We start from the raw sequence: 17757 nt of genomic DNA, 5'->3' as shown, positions 1-17757 counted from the left end.
GCCAGTGAATCCCAGGTATCTTAAAAACAAAAGCAAAAAAAAAAAAAAAACTTGGAACAGTGTCTGAATCTCCCATCTCTTTTTGGCACCCATGTCCTTCCTGCCTACCTTAAAACGTAGAGTTAGGTAAGAGCAAGTGATTTACACATCTCTTGTTTCAGGGCTGCATGATCCTGTCTGCATGTATTGTCAGTGGAGAAATTACTGTTATAATTAGGCTTTGATACCGCTCTGATTCTCTTCATTAGTTACGCAGAGACAGGGTTGGACAGCTGTGAATAGCAGGCAGTCTGTTTTGGACACAACTCTCTGCTGTCCTTAGTGGCAATGATCAGCATTGTCCCTGCCGACCTAGGTCTGAACAGATGGCCTAGAAGCTACAAAAGCTTTGCACCTCCACCTGAAAATTTTTGGACTATGGAGATTAGCCCAGTCTAATGCTTGTGTTTGGCAGTGGTGCTGGAGCATGGATATTCATACACGTCTTTATGAATCTGGGTACCCCTGCCAAGGGTTGCTTCATAAATTCTGGGACTTATGCAATATGCTAAATAATAACCTTTGGAGACTGTTACCTTGGTTTTGAGTAAGGGCTAATGAGGTGCCAATTTGTTAGGTTTTCTTAATTATATAAAAACCTCAGGAGTTTTTTTCCCCTGACAATTTCTCCCTTCTCCTAAAGGCATTGCAGCTGTTAAAGCTTCTACTTACAAATGCTTCCTGTCCTCTGTTCTAGTTTGACCTTATGCAATGGTTAAGTGTTGCTAAGCCACCTCTGTCTGAACGTACCAAGCTTCTGGAGTGTATTCACTTGGCTTTCAATGCATGTGGCCTTGAACCTGAAGAAGATATTTTGATGCCATTTAATATCTTCTGCAAGCATTGGACTAACCTTCTCCAATATCAGTTCCCTGATCACTATAGTGATTTCCTAAGATTGTTCGTGCAAAGTGAGTATCTGAATCGATGCACACAGGGCCTTTTATACAGAACTCTTCTGGCTTAAAAGTATGAACTGCATGCAGTAGAGTTAAATAGCAACAAATACAGAATGATTTAATCTTTCTTAAGTTTCTGTATGCACTTTCATGTGCATGCTATGTGATATGTTTTTATTAGACGTATTTTAGCTCTACTAGAAAGCATCACTCTTCTGCAGACCAAAGTACACATATCAGGGACAACAGATTTTTAGCCTGTATTACAGGAGAAGGATGGAGGAGAGGTTTGTATTAAGGGGAGCACCTGTAATTATGCCACGGTCGGTAATGCAGCATCCTTGTCCTTGAGCACCCTTCGATACCAGACTCAGAACTGGAATTATGGAGACCTGGGACTGATACTGAAATCTGCTGAAAATGTCCTGGTTGACATTAGATGCTACTTATAATCTGCTGTGCCTCTAAAATGAGAACAAAAGTACTTCCTTTCTGTCAAACCATATGCGCTGAGGCAGCAACTGCCTCTTAATATGTGTTTGCAGCCAGAGGTGCACTAAGTGCCTGGGGAACTCCCTAAGAAGAGAGTGTGTATGTGCTAAAAGGGACTGTTAAATTACTTACATTTGAGAATTAAAGATACCTTTCAACCCTTAAACTTGGAGCTTTCAAACTCATGCTAAATTTTTTACGTAGTAGGGAGCTCTAATTTCAACCTTTTCTGACCTGTATTGAGAACGGGACCAATATCCTTCTGATTTTCACAAATGCTTTCCCCGCTTTCTGCTAAGGCTCATCATTGCAGCTTCTGAGCCCTGACTGTTGGAGGGCATCACTTAATGCTTTGGGATGTGGTTCATCAGTGACTGAACAGGGAAGCTTCAAGAAAACCGATTCTCCTGAAAGTCCTATATTGAGGAATGCTAGAAAAGGTCTCCTCTCTGCAGAACAGGTGGGTGCTTCTTCCGTTGATTTGTTATGTTTTTCAGCTGAAACAGATGCCCACTGGTGACAAAAGAACACTGCTGTGCAGGCTTTCTGTGGCTCATTAATGGTTTCCTTCTTCTTACAGGTTATAGAGACAATAGAATGGCTTTCCACATCTTTCTGCAAACTCCGATTGTCTTCGATGGACTTCAGGACTTTCGGCCTGTTTTCAGAATGGAGCCCATATATGGGTGAAGTGAATAAATTTCTGGAATATCTTGTTAAAAGACTTATTGACACCGAAGTTGCCAATGTAGCCCAAGAGCCTCGTGGCAGTAACAAAGTTCAAGCAGGTAGTGTGTCTTAAAAGCAAATCACTTAAGAACAGGCACTGAGTTTCTCTAATTTCCCCTGTTAAAGACCATTTAAATATACAGTAAAATCTTCTCGCTCTGCATTTGTGCAATGATGAGAACATTAAAATACATATGGGAAATTTTGATGCTACTTCATGGCCATGTGGGACTTAATGCTTTATCTTTATGCTTGCTGGAGGAAGCTTCTTTATATTTGAGCTTGCTTTAGAATTTTTTTATGAAAAGATTGTACTTTCTTCAAATAAAAATACAGTCTTTTGCATTGAGCAGAAGTTTGGGAATGAGGGACTGCTGAATTTCATCATGGTATGATTTTGATTTGGAGAAAATTTACCAAAACACCTTTTGTTTTAGTATATGCAGGTTTAAAGTGTGAATCATCATTAACGCATCTGAGATTATGGGGGTAAAGTGATACTAAAGTGATATTAATAAAATATCAATGCAAAATGCTTGTGATTGTTGTTAAAACAATCATATGGTTAACCAGACTTACTAATAAACGTATTGTATTTTAAATTTTTTTTTTTTGATCAGGAAGAACTGATTAAATGGAATAAGCAAAGGGCATGGTATTCAAGTTTGGAAAAGTATAATATAGTCACTGTTGCTAATTTGAGGGGGAAAAAAGCAACTCGTGTGTTTTATTTTCTTCTAGTGCTGCAGTGCTTGTATTCGGTCATTGCTGGACTCTTTAAGCCATGGATACTGGTCTTGGATAAGGAAGATGCAAGGTACAAATTGCATTTTAAAATGAAATTAGGTTTTTCTCAAGTAAGGACTATAACCCTGTAAAAATGGCTTACATTGTTATCCGATTTTTTTCTAATTCATTACTTTATTGTGACCTTTCATTAAGTAGCTGTGACTTGTGTCATATCCTTAACAATTGTGGGACTAGTTCATGAGTTTCTTAAGTCAAATTTTCCAAGACTTGGATTGAGTAATTGTTTTAGATACAAGAAATATATCCAAGCTCTGGTCAGGAAGCAGAGGTGAGAAAAATCTGAATTACACTTAATACGCTAAAAGTTAAATTTTAGATTGCCTTTTTTTTTTAGCTTCTTTAATACCGATACTGCCTTAGTTTAAAACAAAGAAGTCAAACAAATAAAACCGCAAATGCCAGTGGTACTTAAAGAAACCCTGGACTGAATCAATCCTCTGACGATCTACCGTCTTGTGTACCTGTCTTCACATGGAGAGTTATTCGTTACGTTATACACTTAAATTTGACTTTCATCCAAAGCCAAAAGCTTTTTGAGCTGTGAGCGCATCTCCAACATTTGATTAGAAGGGTAACTGCAGATGGTATGCGCTGTCATTCAGAAATCCCTGTGTTTTGGTATTTAATTCAGTTATGAAATATCAAACAAGTAATCTCTGCTTACTCAGTGGTATTGTGGGTCTTTGGTGTGACATTAAAATATGTACCTCTTTTAAGGAAGAAACTGGCTGTTCTAAAGAATTTGAATGAAAGGACTGCTGACAGCTACTGTGTGAATTTACTGTGTACTGCCTATTATAATGATTCACTATGCTTTAAAATATTCAAATATTTTAAGTGTTTATCATCTGCTTATGGTCTGGTAACTCAGCACTGAAATTTGTGTTGCTTCTCTGCTTCTTTTAAGTAACCAGCCCTGCTACCCTTGGTTAGAGAGCGACGTTCCTGTGGCATCCACCGTCGTCTCTTTGTTTACAGATTGCATCAGGCTTTTGCATGAGAGCTTTAAAGGTGGGTGATGTCCACGCTGTTTTAATGTAGTGGCACTTGGTGTTCTATCAGACCAAAAAAAGATTTTGGTTGAGATGGGGGACGTAGGGGGATTTTGTTTGTTATAACTTTTAGCCAGGACGATCTCTGCAGTGCTGCCAGGAGCATTTCTTCATTTCATCCTTAAAAACCAGCTTTTTTTCCTTGGCAAGGGTAGATAATGGGATTGATAAATGCGTATCTGTTGTATAACAAAGTTCATGTGAAGGGAAGCAAAACAAAATGTGCTGTCATGGGAAGTGCATGACTTCATTCCAGGTTTGTGTGTAGTTGCTGTACAACATATGCAGCAGCATGTCACAATGACGAATACCTGTGTCTCAACTGCTGCTCTTGGGGGTAACTTAATCTCCAGGACCGGTCATTTTGGGCTCCTGTTTAGCGTTGCTTATTGTGCCTAATGTGTAGTTAGACAAAGGAATGGAAGAAAATTATTCTTACAAGTACCTCTTAACAACCTTTAGGGATGAACCAGGTTCAAACTTATCTTGTAGAAATAAATAAATAACATATCATTGCATGTCTTATAATATTCCAGATTCATAAGATCTTTTTCAGAAACAAACCAAAAAAACCCTACATAAAAACAGTGAAGTTCTACATCAAAGGAGCATTTTATAACTTCAGATTATTGTCCAGCAACTCTTCAGAAGTTTGAGGCACGGCATGAAATCATAACCCCCACTTTTTGATTTGGAGAAAAAAATCTAGAAGCTTGCAAATGTGCATTTTTTTTTTTTGACACATGTATTTTGGTGTAACTTGCATTTATGTTTTTTCATTGTCAGAATTGGACTTTGGTAATCAAGCTTTCCCTGGTTTATTTTTCTGTTGTTAATTCCACTATATCCTTTGAATCTAGATAAGCTGTTGCCAAGCCACCATGGGGCGCTCTGGTTACACCTAATGTGCTACAGTGTATGTTGCACATCCCCCAAAATGCCTGAGTTTATTCTCTATACTTTCCATACTGAGTTCAGAAGGCTTCCATGGAAGGAACTGCATCCAGACCAGTTGCTTATGGAAGAGTTCTTTAAAGTGAGTACATTGGCATCTGTTGAATTAAGTTCATAATCAGTGTTGCCCTTGAAAATAGCTGGAGAGCTAGAGGCAGTTCTTTAGCAAGTAAGCTTTTAAAGTTTGTTGTAGTATTCAGAGCTGCTCATTCTGTGATTGATGATTTTTGTGAAGGAGTGCTTTTGAGTCTTCTACGAAGTTGTGGGGAGCTGTAAAGCTGGCAGTGTTTGCAATCTGTCATTGCTCTTTCTGAATGTCTCGTTTATTACATATATATTTAGAACATATTTAGTTAGAGTTAATGTATTTTACTATTGCCACATTGTTCTCACTTCCAAGTTGCCTGAGACACAGTAAACCTGCAGATAGGTGTGGAAATGCTCCAGATTTATTGCTTATCTGTTTGGGATGTGTTCTTCATGCAGTTCGAAACAAGCTCAGAGTGCCTTAGCTTCTCTTACAATGAAGAGAAATGGATCCAATCATGCAGCTAAGAGTTCGTAATAGGTTATTTCTCTTTTGGTTTGCAGTAGCTTGGTATTCTGTACTGGTTGGTTGAGAGGCTTGGAAAGTTATATGTGCAACTCTTCTGGTGGGAGGCAAAATGATGGAGAAGCAATGTCTCTACTCCTCTGCTGACCTAAAATGCTGCTGTGGATTTATGGTTGGCTAAGGAGTTGAAAAGTATGGAAGTATTTATATCTTACATTGTTTTATGTACCTGTCTTTTTCTTTTTTTTTTAACTTTCTCCTTCCTAGATTGAAAGGGGCAGCCCCAAGAGTTGTTTCTTGTTCTTGGGTTACGTTTTTTGTGAAGTAAACTGGGTTAGTGTCCTCTCTGATGCCTGGAACCCCAACCCTCATCCTCAGACTCACAAAATGATTGTCTGTTTGCTGTATATGATGGTCATGCTGGCAAAGGAGGAACAACTTGCAGGCACAGAGGTAATTTTTGAAGTTTATACCTGTGTTAGCAGCAGAAAAATCCTTTGCTACTAAGGACACAGGCTGTGATGACTTTCTGACTTGCAGAATGATTATCTCAGAAGTGCCTAGGTAAAATACCCCAAACAGCATTCCAGAGATGGCCAAGACAAAGTCCATATGTGAGGCGTTTTGTATAACTTCTGTGAGAAAAGAAGAGCTGCTGTTCGTTTCAAGAAGCTCTGGAGGTGCTGTCATTCAGAAGCGTTGTAAAGAGTAGGCAAATGAATACAGATGGTTTCCTGGAGTTACAAAATCACTCTCTGGATTTTAGAAAGAACAAATATATATGTTAGTTTTATTAGTGTTTAAAAAAAAAAAGTTGTTACTTAAAACTACTGTGCCATTTTTTCCATAGTTAAGTATGGGATGCTGCATAGTATACCTATCTTGTCTCTTAGGCCAACCTTTAACTAAAATGCCTCTTTCCTTTTCTTCCCTGGTTTTGGAGAGCCTTAGTTACAAGCATGTGCAAAGTAGAAGTAGTATTATCAAGAATTTACATATGCACATATAATACATATGCATAAATATACATTCTCATATTTATGTGTATATATGCAATATATAATATAACTTAAGGTGAAGTTTTTTCTGACAGCCTAAGTGAAAAGGATGTCTAGCACGAGCCCCCTTTGATTCAGGCGGTCTGCCACGAGCGCAGGAGCAGCATTGGCTGAGCATTCGTGCTTGTGGCACCTGTGGTGCTGTGAGAGGGATCAGGAGGCTCGCTGAGTCACATTTATTCTGTCTCGGCTGGTCACGTAAATCTCTGCTGTGTCTTGCTTCTTTTTCTGAGTGGCAAACATGAATGTGTGGAGGGATGGTAAGAATCATTCATTTATGAAAAGCTTATGCCTGGCTCTGTCTCTTACTGTGCATGTCTGTAGTGTTTTCCAACTTAATCTTCAGTTGTGGTCACACTTCAAGTTGGCTGTGTTAAGCACAACTCAGCAACGGGATTAGTGTGAGGTTAGGAGCAGCACTTGATCTGACGGTAGATTTTTTTCATAGCTGTCTAAACAGAAAATACTTATTTGTCTGCTTGAACATGTTTTCTCAGGAGTTACAAGTAAGTGCTGTTCAGTCCTTACTCAGAAATGCTTTGGCAAACATTTATTTCCTACCATAAAATGTTCCCCTCCAAACTCCATATGATGTGATGACAAGTCACAATGATGTAACGACATCTTGAAGGAATAAGGAAGGGAAACACTGAATGTTAGGATGAACTTTCTAAACCCTGCTTTTACTGAGAGCCTTGTGTAGGTAGACCTAGCACAGTCTGATTCAGTCCGTTGCTTCTGGCAGACACTTCCAGAGGGGCTGGGTAATCTTCAAGAAGTCTCATTTCACATCTGCAAGCTTTATCCCACTTGCAGTGTCTTCTGTTTTCCATTTCCTCTGAGGCACTGTGAGATGCTGTGTCAGGATGTCACCAGCAGCCTTTGATCAACGCTATATTCCAGTTTAGGAAAATTACCAGAGTTCACATGGTTTGACCTGAATGCATTTCCTTATCAGGAGCCTCTCAAGCTTCAAAAGATATCTGTTTGTACATTGCATGAGTCAGCCTCAGGAACTCCCTCCTAGCCTCCAGCAATGTGTTAAACTGACAGGCTGTCACTCATTTTTTACCTCCCAGAATGCTCCGGTGACACCTTGACCTAAATCTCAAACTTTCTCAGCCCTATGTTCCAGTGCATGAGCAACTTGAGAAGTCCTTGGTGTACCAGTGTCACATTCTTTTGATGTAGTCTAATTTGGGTTAGTTCTGGATCCTTAAAGTCTTCAGGTTCTGTTGGCCATCAGTGCAATTCCAGTATTTGTTCATTCCATAACAACTGAGGAACCCAGCCTCTGCCTCTGGTTTTACTGTGAACTTAGATGAATTTTTTAAAAATAATTTTTAATGCCTTTTTTTAAACCTCTACTGACTCTACTTTGTAGGGTCTCCATTTCTTTCTGTCTGTCTTTAAAATTTGACATGTAAACATGTGATGTCTCTCACTGACTTTTGTGCTTGGTTAGAGCTGCTGGAGTGGGCTGAGTACTGTAACACGAATGCTGTACATGATGTACATGTGATGATGTACACGTGTCGGCTTGCTGCCTGAATGAGCAGTTGCTTTTCAGCCAGACTCCCAGTGGCCATCTATTTCTGTGGGGTTTCTGCTCCGTCTCCTTCAGATTTTGGAGTCTGGGCTTCCTTCCAGTATTAAGTACTGTGAATATTAATTTGAAAAGGCAAAGCAGGTGGAGCTTAGACTGATTTCTTTTAAACTTTCAGGAATTGCCACTCGCGAATCTTATTGGACAGACCAGCTCCCTTCCTTGGCAGCTTGTGGGCATTTCATCTTATCAGAACATCATCAGCTACTGCAACAGTCACTACCCTCCCTCTGTTGTCCTTGCTAAGGATGCTGCAGCGGAGCTGATAGTGAAGCTCCTGAAAATCTCAGCAGGCTTTGGTGCATCTTCGGATAGTCACATCCACCTAGTAAGTCAAACTGGTTTTGCAGTGTCTCTGAGCTGTTCTTGTTGTTCGCAATGTTCTGCTTTTGTATATTATGGAGTGTGGAAAGAGTTCCAGGCATGTTTTGTTTTTTTTTTTCTAATTGATTTTAATTTTGATTAATAGGACGCAACACTGAAGTGCCAAGCATATATTCGCCAGGTGGTTCAATTTCTCAGCACCTTAGAACAAACTGGAAATATTACTCTTGAAGTTTTGGAACAAGAAATGTGCAAGTTGCTTGATGATGTAATCATCTTTAATCCTCCAGGTTTGTGTTAAAGAAGTGGCAAATTACTTTAAAGCTGTTAAGATCTTTTATTCAACTGCGTGGATTGTTGAACATCTGTGACTATGTAATTACTTGCGTTACTACAGTGTCTTACTTGTGGGCAGCAGGGCGTGTTGCTTTGATGATGTATATATAGCTGGTATATTAGCACAAAACAAAAATAAGAATGTTACCCTGTAGTGCTGTCAAGACTAGCAGAACCAACAGAAAAAACAGGGGTTATCTTGTGAGTAAAACTGACCAATATAGAGAAGCTTGTCTAGTTTCTAGGTTTTAAAAATATTTTAAAATTTTATTTGTAATTATCATCTTTTTTAAAAGGAAGGATGACACAAATATACCCTCTTGGTCCTGAGGGATCGGGTTCTAAACTGTTGTGCCGTTGGGAAAACTGACTGTTTTGAAGTAGGGGGATTTATACTGATGTGCACTAGTGGTATGGTGTGTCCATAGCATTTATATTGATCTCAGTTTTAGTACTAGTATCATCCCGAGCTTCCCCTGTCAAACTAAAACTTCAGGTGGAATCAGTTGTCTCACCGTACTACACAGAAATACTTGTCAGGAGTCGTGTCTCTTTCTGTCCATGACGTACACAGGTGTGCCAGCAAGAGTGAACAGAAATTGTCTGAAAACCTGTGAGAGTGATAAGTGTCTCTCTGTACTTGTATTGCTATTTGGGGAACCTCTGTAGGACAGACCCATAGCCAGTAAAACTTTGTGACTAGAAGAGAAGTGAAGGCTTGCCTGTTGCTGCTGACACTCCTTGTAGCTGAGAAATTTTGGAGGAGACAAGAGCTCCGCAGTAAGAGGAGCAGCTCTGTTTCATGTACCCCTGTGCACACTTGTATGTGTTAAAGGGCTGGAAGAGAGAATGCTCCGTGTTGCTCAAGCAGGCTGAGTGCAGGAGGATCACTGATGCAGAGTGGCAGTAAGGGGATGTGTGTATGATATTTAGCTTCTCTGTGAGGTTTGGAGGAGGCGGCTGGTGGTTTTTGGAAGAGCTTCCAGGGCAGCGCCTTCTATTGACAACATCTGGAGAGGAGAAGGCTGGACTTCTCACATCTGCACTGTGCCAGGACTTATCCCAGCGAATCTGGTGGGTGCTTGTGAGTGATCTGGAGCCTGTTAAGTGGGACTTGAATGTAAAACTAGTTGTGGCCATAGGTGGGTCAGTTAACCTGGCACTGTCGTTCTCATTTGGTCTCTGGTAAGATTTTTACCTTACTGAAGAGCTGTGCTGTGACAGATGACTTCTGGGTTTGCTCTCCACCCCTTCCCTTCATGGGTAGATGATACAAGCAGAATAGCTTAGTTTGAAAGGGACCTCTGGAGGCCTGTAGTCCAACCTCCCCCTCAAAACCAGGGCTAGCTTCAAACTTAAATGAGGTTGCTCAGGGCCTTACCAGGTAAGCTTCCAAATACCTGCAAGTGTGGAGGTCTCAGTCTCTTTGGGTGACGTTTTTCCAGTGATTAATCCCTCTTTGTGCACAACTTTTCTTCATAACCAGTTGAATTTTTACCTTCTACAATGCCCGATTTTGCTTAAAATTTTCTTTTATAACAATGGTGGCTTTTTTCATCAACTGCAAAGGTCTACTCTGTAGTTAGACTTCTGAGAGCCAAGCAGAGAAAACATCGGTGCTTCAAGGGTACTGTTGGAGGCGGACCATGATAACATGCTCAGGCAATGCCAAGAGATCGTTTCAAAAAATTATTCTGGGGCTGAATGCTTGGATTAGGAGGAAATCTAGAATCCTGGAAATGCATGAGGGGGTTGCAACATTTCAGGGCTCATCGCGATCATATTTCAAATTGAATCATCTAAAATCTTGGTTGTTTCACTCTGAGCTGTACTTCAAACTGTGTTTTAATACCCAAGTTTTCTTCGAGACTATAAACATACTTTATCATTCAATTTATTTGCACTGTAGTCATGGTAAAAGACCCTAGGTGAAAGATGGGCTCCGGTGTACCCTGCTGTGCAGTCTTATAAGCTGTCTCTCTGTTTAATGAATGATGAACTATCTCATCAAGGGAAGAGACTGCGAGGAATGGGTGTCTTACTGCAGTTTTGTGAGTGCAGGCAAGGAATTGAGGTCTGTACTGAGCGAGAGGCTTTTCCCAGTATCTACGGGAAGTGTTTGGTGGTGAAGTTAAATTTGGGTTCTAGTGTCTATTTAGTGAAATGGTTTTCTTATTTCTGACTTTCAGATATGGACCTGCAAACACGTCATATGGCCCTCAGCAGTCTCTTTACAGAAATTCTGATGATGATGAACAATTCTAGTGTTACAGCAGCTGAGTTGCTACAGGGGAGCTTACAGAAGTGGATTGACAGCAAAATGCATGGGTTGCTAGCAATGCCCCTTCTCACAGCAGCGTGTCAGAGCCTGGCCTCCGTCCGACACATGGCAGAGACAACAGAAGCCTGTATCACTGCTTACTTCAGTGGCGGTAGGACCACTGTTTTTCTCAAAAACTTTGATCAGTCTTAGATGCCCATTAAAAACAAATTGTCTTGAATCACGCTGCCCAGTACTGGAACGGGGTTTTAATCTGATTTCCATAATCAGAGCTCCTTTCTTTGTACGTGATGGCCCCCAACTGTCACAAATATGTGTGTCGTAGTAACTAGATGTAGAAGAGTGAGACCATTGTGGTTTGGGCTTTTCAGCTGCTCTAATTATGTATTTTCTTAAGAACTGTACCTTTGTCTGTGAAAACTAATTTGCTTTGTGTAATGGTTGCCATTTTTCCAGCTACAGAGGACGACTTTTTTAAAAAAAAACAGAATCATACCAAGAGAGCAAAACAGATATTTGTCCCTTCCTCTAGTGTTCTGTAGGCTAATCTAAGGAAAAAAACCCCTCTTGATTGGTACAACTCTGAAATTCCATGGTGTGGGTTTGTTTTTTTTCTTTCTGTGTACATAATCCTTGTGGAACTCCATTTTGGTTTCTTCCACATTCTGTGTGGTCAGATTTCAGGACACCTGAAGGAAATATTTAGAATTCCATTGATAAAATTTGCAAACTTAATCCTGATTAAATGCTGGGAAAATATCTCGCCTTTACCTCAAGGAGGTGCCCTATGATAGCAGAGGTTTCCTTTCCTCTCCATCAGAGTTGAATGACAAACCAATTACCTGGAAAACAACTAAACCAGCCCAAATTCTGTAACTTATAGGAACACAGTGAGGTACTTCTAGTTCTTAGGTTTTACTAAGCACTGCTCTCTCACACACTCTTTGTTCTGCCCTCTTGCTTTCTTTATAGATTGTCCTCACCACCGGGATTTAGGCTGGGGCCCTGTACTCGCCTCGCTCCAAGTTCCTGAGCTAACCATGGAAGAATTCCTGCAGGAGTGCCTGTCTTTAGGAAGCTACTTGACTCTGTATGTCTACCTGCTGCAATGTCTAAACATTGACCGAACTGTTAGCAATGATATGAAGATCCTGATAACCATCAGCAAATGGCTGGAGCAAGTGTGCCCAAGGTACGAATCTCAAGGTTTCTGAATATGCCTTGGCTTTTAAATAAGGCTATAGTTGTATAGCTGGTATAATTAGGTGTCCAGGTTGATTAGGTTAATCTCACCAGGCTGCTGGATGACATGACCGATCCTTCTATATCCACTGTTTACTGACTCTGCCCAACCCCAGTGCCAACAGTAATAGTTGTTGTGGTTAAAGAGAAGAATGAGTTCTATTTATATGAACACTTCTGGTGCAGTTTGGTCCGTTTTCAGTCGGAGAAGCTTGATTTCAATGGCAGCCTGGGTTTGTGCTCAGTTAAAATTACTTTAAGCAAACCCTAAATCACTGTAGGTTCCACTTTCCAGAATGTCCACTAGGTGGGGTGAGTTATGTGTTAAATACTCAGACTGACATTCCTTAGAGACCTGGTGTTCAACGCTGCTCAGTGGGGACTGTCAGCAGCTCTGAACCAAATCTGAACCCAGTGGATCTGGTGGGGTGCCCAGAGTTAGTGGCCTCTATTGCTGTAAAACAACTTATTAGATAAAGAGGTTCTGGTGGGAAAGGAGGGGTAGCGTTGGGTTAAAATGATACTACTTTGTACTTGAAGTATGTAACTGCTGTATTTAGAGCAAGTATAGCAAATGTGGTGAATATTTTTCCATAGTAATGTTGATAATGTTCATATTTGCTGTGAAAGAACATTTTGGGAAAATGTACATTCCCACTGTTTCCTGAAATTCAAAGAATACTTTGACTTTTGTAGGTACCGTAGTAGTTTGATTGCCAAAGTGGGAAGGAGACAGCAAAGCCACTATGCACAGTAAATTAAACCTTACTCTAAACATCAAGGCTGAGTGTGCCTGGGATGGGAAGTGAGTGGGCGGAGTAAATGTGGGGATAGTCTGATGCAGGAAACTCGTGCTGATGCTTTATGTGGAAAATCTGAGCTTGTTTACTTAAACTGCAAACTGTTTGGGGAAAGATTAAAAATATCATAGGGGGAACTTCACTTTGTGCTTTGCTCAACAAAAAACTTCAACGTTCGTATTAAAAGTCTAAATTGTTGTGGAAACAACAGCTAGTGCTTCCTAAAGTGTTTTATTGGTAAGTAAAGGGGAAAAAAAGAGTACAGATACAGCTTCATGCCTTTTATACCACATCTTAGACAAGTTTAAATTCACTTACGGCTACAATATCATTTATTCTCAGTTGTAAAGCTTAAAAGGAACTATTGTTCTGTGTCCTCTTACAGGCCCTTAAAACCTGCTAGCTGATGTCTGCGCCAAATCCATAACAATAGTAGTTACAGCAGTATAGTAACTGGTGGGGTGGTAGAGTTATGCTGTGCTCATAGAGTAAGATTAGCTGTTGTTAATTAACAGTCTGAATTCTTCATGGGCCTGATGGGGAGAGATAGAAACTTCTTAACCTATGCATCTGACTTTTTTCCCCCGTTTATATTTTGTTTCATTTTTATTCTTCAAACCTTACCTAAAGCTCAGCAAAGGAGGAGGCAAAGCTGTTTCTCTGGTGGCATAAAGCCATGCAGTTATCCTTGATCCAGATACACCAAGATAATCCCATTCTGACTGAATCTGTCATTCGGACACTGCTGTCAATCCAGGGCAGGCAGAGTCAGCTGGCTGAGGAGAGACTGAATTCTGGAATACTGGGTGCTATTGGGCTAGGCAGGAGGTCTCCTTTGTCACCCAGGTAAGGGTTGAAGGTACAGTGAATCAGTTGATTTAATATGAGTTGTCATGTTAAAAGCTGCAGCCTGGATCCAGACTGCACAGTGCAATGTCAAAAGATGTTCTGAATCGACGCTGTCCCCAGAGCAATAAATTTGTTCGGGCCTGTCACAGAAAAAGTTTAGCGAGTATTTTAATCTGCTTAGGAAGTGAATGTGAACTTCTGCAAGGTCTGTGGTGGAAAAGGAGAGAAATGCAGTTGTGATTCTGACTTAATGTCCATCTCCAGGGAAGTTTGTAGGAAGACTGTTTGTTAGAAGAAAATACTTTTACCTGGTCTGTAGAAGACTGTTCCAGTTCACCTCACAAGAATTTTGTATGACCACATGCAGGTTGCCTTTTCCATCTTAACCTCAAGGTGTTAAAAATGTTACAAGAAGCTCAAAGAAATATGTGCTTGCTAGCTAATTCACTTTACTTTCTAAAGAGAGACACAAGGTTTGGTTGTTAGGTAATAAAATGAAGTTTACTGGGGAAAGAATGCCAGAAAGAAATACATAAATGTTTATGGAGCACCAATTTAACACAGTACCTAAACATAACTGTACATTTATAAAGCCAACCTGAGAATGAACCTGTTAAAATTGTTCTGAAATCTTAGTCTCTTTCAACTCATCTCTTGATTTGGCTGATGTGGATGTTTCAGAGGCTGTGAAATGGAGGAGTATTTCATACTTGGCCTCAAGGCTGCAGCTCAGCTTAGAACAGATGTAACGTTTTGTCTGTATGGTATTATCCTCAAGTATGTATGATATACTATTACATATATATTAAAGTGACTTCTTTTTTTCAAATGCATTGAAAAAGGTCCTGTAAAGCCTTTACTGTGTTCCTCATGCGAGAGATCTCATGGGATAGAACTTCTAGTTTATCTGCTGTTGAGGACTGCAAGTTTGATACCACCTTCTCTCTGTGCTTTTCCCTATGCCAGGTTTCGGGTTGTGGCCCGCAGTTTGTCTGCCTTCCTCTTGGTGCAGATTCCTACAGAGAATCAAGTCCACCTGAAAGCAGGATCAGAGCCAAAGCTATCCCAGAAGGCCCAGCAGGTAGACTGTGCCAATTGCTGCCTTCTTGACATGCCCTCTTGGCATGCTTGCTCAGTTTGTGGGCTGAACTTCATACGAGTCACTACAAGCATTGCTTCAAGCTAAATCCTACTCTAAACTTGTTCATTTTATTTGGTGCTGAATGCCCTCAATCTTATTTTGCTACTGCTTTACACCTGGCTCTAAATTCTGATTTTCAGAAGTAGCTTGTTGCTCTCATTTACCTTCTCACAAACTTGTGCACTGTTTTGCTATACACCAAAACACCATCTTGGAATTTGCCAGGGACAAGGCCAGGTGCAGCATAGGCCAGGTGATGATGTGAGTTTGCTGAACTCTGTGTTCAGCAGAACTCTGTGTGTCTGAGCCCTAACTTAAAGTGATCCTAGGTAAAACTGTTTATACAGCATTCTGTATTCATATGAAGGCTTCAGTTTCTAATCTTATGCGCTGGAAAGGTGAAGGTGAACTTAGGTCTGTAAACCCTGAGTTCAGAAACTTCGGAGCGTAGCAGGCAGAAGGAATTTAAAACAAACAGGAAAAACCAATGCTGTTGTGATTGTCCTGCTTTTCAATGATAAAGCAGGCCTAGATCCACACTAACATTTGTTGATGTGAGATCAGGGCTTAAAAGCCCTATGACAAACAAACGTTCCTTCTTTAGCACATGCACTGACAGTGTTATTGTTTCAGTAAGTGCACGAGAAGAGGAGGGAGAACTTGATTAGAAACAACAGCAAAGTGGCTTAGTTGTTGTTATAACTTGTTTCTCTTCTCTAAGAAATTATTGAAACTTGTTCAGGCATATTTCCACCATTTTCCCTGGCTGGTACTGCCACCATAGTTTCTTTTATGTGTAATTTCTAACTTGATGTTGTCTTTGTAATGTTATTAATAGGAGCAAAATAATACTTCTTTGGAAGTCAAAGATGCTCATAAGAAAAACCTGAAGTAAATAGTTAAGTGTGTTGCGGTTTGTAGTTTGGTGTAGTTTCCTTGAAACCATGTCTTGAGCTCACGAAGTAAATGTCTTGACAATATTTGCATTAGAGAATCCTAGCAAGCCTTGGTAGAGCAGTTGTTGTGTTGATCTCTGGGAAGGAACAGCTTGAAAAGTATGAGATGACTTGAATCACTATTAAGTGACGGTATCTTACAAATGTTTTATTCTAAATACTCCAGGATCTCAAGTAAATAAGGATCTTCTAGTGGAGTTCTGAATATGGTGGCTCATGAACTGGTTTGTTACGGACCAAAGTACACACACCTAACAGAATTTTTCCCTTGTATCTATAGGCACTGACTGTTCTTGAATCTATGGCATCAAGCAAACAATATATGGATTATCAAGAGCAGCTCTCCAAGGCTTCTCAGTTCATCAAGCATCCAGAGCATTGTCTTCGAGATGTCAATAATCTCTTGGCTTTCCTTGTTAACACCCTGTACCCAGAAGTGCATTATTTGGACAGCATACGGTAGTGGCACGGAGCTCTCAGAACCATCGTGCAATGTCAGTTACTCTGGTTTACATGTAATGCTGTTATTGCACAAGTAATTCTTACCTTCAGAGTTCCCTTTAATTAAGTCAGAAGTGTGAATGGGAACTGCACACTGGCAAGTTTTCTTCTCTTTGTTTTCTTTCTCTTGATTTGTAGGCCTGTGGAATTGCTTCTTTTTGTTGACCGAAAACGCATTAGTATCTTCCTTTGTGTGGTGCACATACGAGAGGATACCTGGGGATAAATGTACAAATTGTTATATAGCAATGCTTTTCCTTTAGCATCTTCAGCTTTTTCTATGTGCCTTTTTTAATGTCCAGTGTGTCATCATTCAGGCCAGTTGAAAGTGAGTGGAGGATTGTATATAAAAGATGTTTTGACTTTCTTAACCATGATACCTCTAAATCTTGTGCATTTGGAGACTTGTGAAATCACTGTATTTGGAAAGATACTCACTTAAATTTTGACCTTTTATTGCTCTCCCACAGAAATCTGTAGTTGAGAAGCATGTCTACAATCTTCTCCCACTTCTGTAAATACAAACTAAGATTTGAACTAAAGAACTTTGTTTTTTCCTTTTTTTCTAAATGTTAGTGAATCTACATCCGTATTGCTTGATAAAATGCAAGTAATTTCTAGCCAAGTTCTTTTTAAGTCAGGTGATTTAAATCCAGAGACAGATTTTCTGGATCCCCATTGTCTGGGGCAGGAACAGAGAGTTATGTTCACGTTAGGTAGGATTCCTTAATTCTGAAAGTCTAGTTGTTTAGGAGATAGTGGTTTAACAAGAGGACACCCACCACTTATGTTTGTTCTTTCCTTCCTAGCTGGGCATGACATAACAGGATTTTAGATGGCACTGTGAAAAGGTATTTATCTTGCAGTAAGTTTGGTTTCTAAGTAAACATGTTAACATTCTGTTGCCAAAGCATGAACGGTGAGCCTGTAAGGCTGATGTTTCAGCTTGAATGATCACTGGTTTTCTTGCCTTGCCTGATCATAAGATGCACCTTTGTTCAGGGAAGGCAGACGGCGAGTTTTCCCCAGTTGCTTCTCTGATGTTGACCCTTTTATCACTGAGGTGGCCCAAGGCCCTGCAGCCCCAATCTGTCCACCTCTATAAAGGAACAGTGATGACTTCTCTTCCTCTGTT

At 40.2% G+C, this 17757-nt stretch overlaps 1 protein-coding gene across 1 annotated transcript in view; it reads left to right on the top strand.

Moving 5' to 3' along the window:
• The window catches only part of EPG5 (ectopic P-granules 5 autophagy tethering factor), a 57656-nt gene extending 40489 nt beyond the window's left edge, over positions 1 to 17167 (top strand). The window contains exons 31-44 of the mRNA XM_075078224.1: positions 737 to 950; positions 1730 to 1890; positions 2011 to 2218; positions 2901 to 2976; positions 3877 to 3980; positions 4882 to 5057; positions 5796 to 5981; positions 8311 to 8520; positions 8662 to 8806; positions 11042 to 11284; positions 12106 to 12325; positions 13806 to 14021; positions 14991 to 15105; positions 16402 to 17167. Coding sequence (XP_074934325.1) covers positions 737 to 950; positions 1730 to 1890; positions 2011 to 2218; positions 2901 to 2976; positions 3877 to 3980; positions 4882 to 5057; positions 5796 to 5981; positions 8311 to 8520; positions 8662 to 8806; positions 11042 to 11284; positions 12106 to 12325; positions 13806 to 14021; positions 14991 to 15105; positions 16402 to 16584 — 2457 coding nt within the window. The 3' untranslated portion in view covers positions 16585 to 17167. The remainder of the gene's footprint in view (positions 1 to 736; positions 951 to 1729; positions 1891 to 2010; positions 2219 to 2900; positions 2977 to 3876; positions 3981 to 4881; positions 5058 to 5795; positions 5982 to 8310; positions 8521 to 8661; positions 8807 to 11041; positions 11285 to 12105; positions 12326 to 13805; positions 14022 to 14990; positions 15106 to 16401) is intronic.
• The last annotated feature ends 590 nt before the right edge of the window (positions 17168 to 17757 follow it).

The sequence above is a fragment of the Phalacrocorax aristotelis genome, chromosome Z, assembly GCF_949628215.1.
Source record: "Phalacrocorax aristotelis chromosome Z, bGulAri2.1, whole genome shotgun sequence".
Lineage (NCBI taxonomy): Eukaryota > Metazoa > Chordata > Aves > Suliformes > Phalacrocoracidae > Phalacrocorax > Phalacrocorax aristotelis.
Note: the sequence above shows the minus strand (reverse complement) of the source record. Positions and strands in the feature narration are given on the sequence as shown.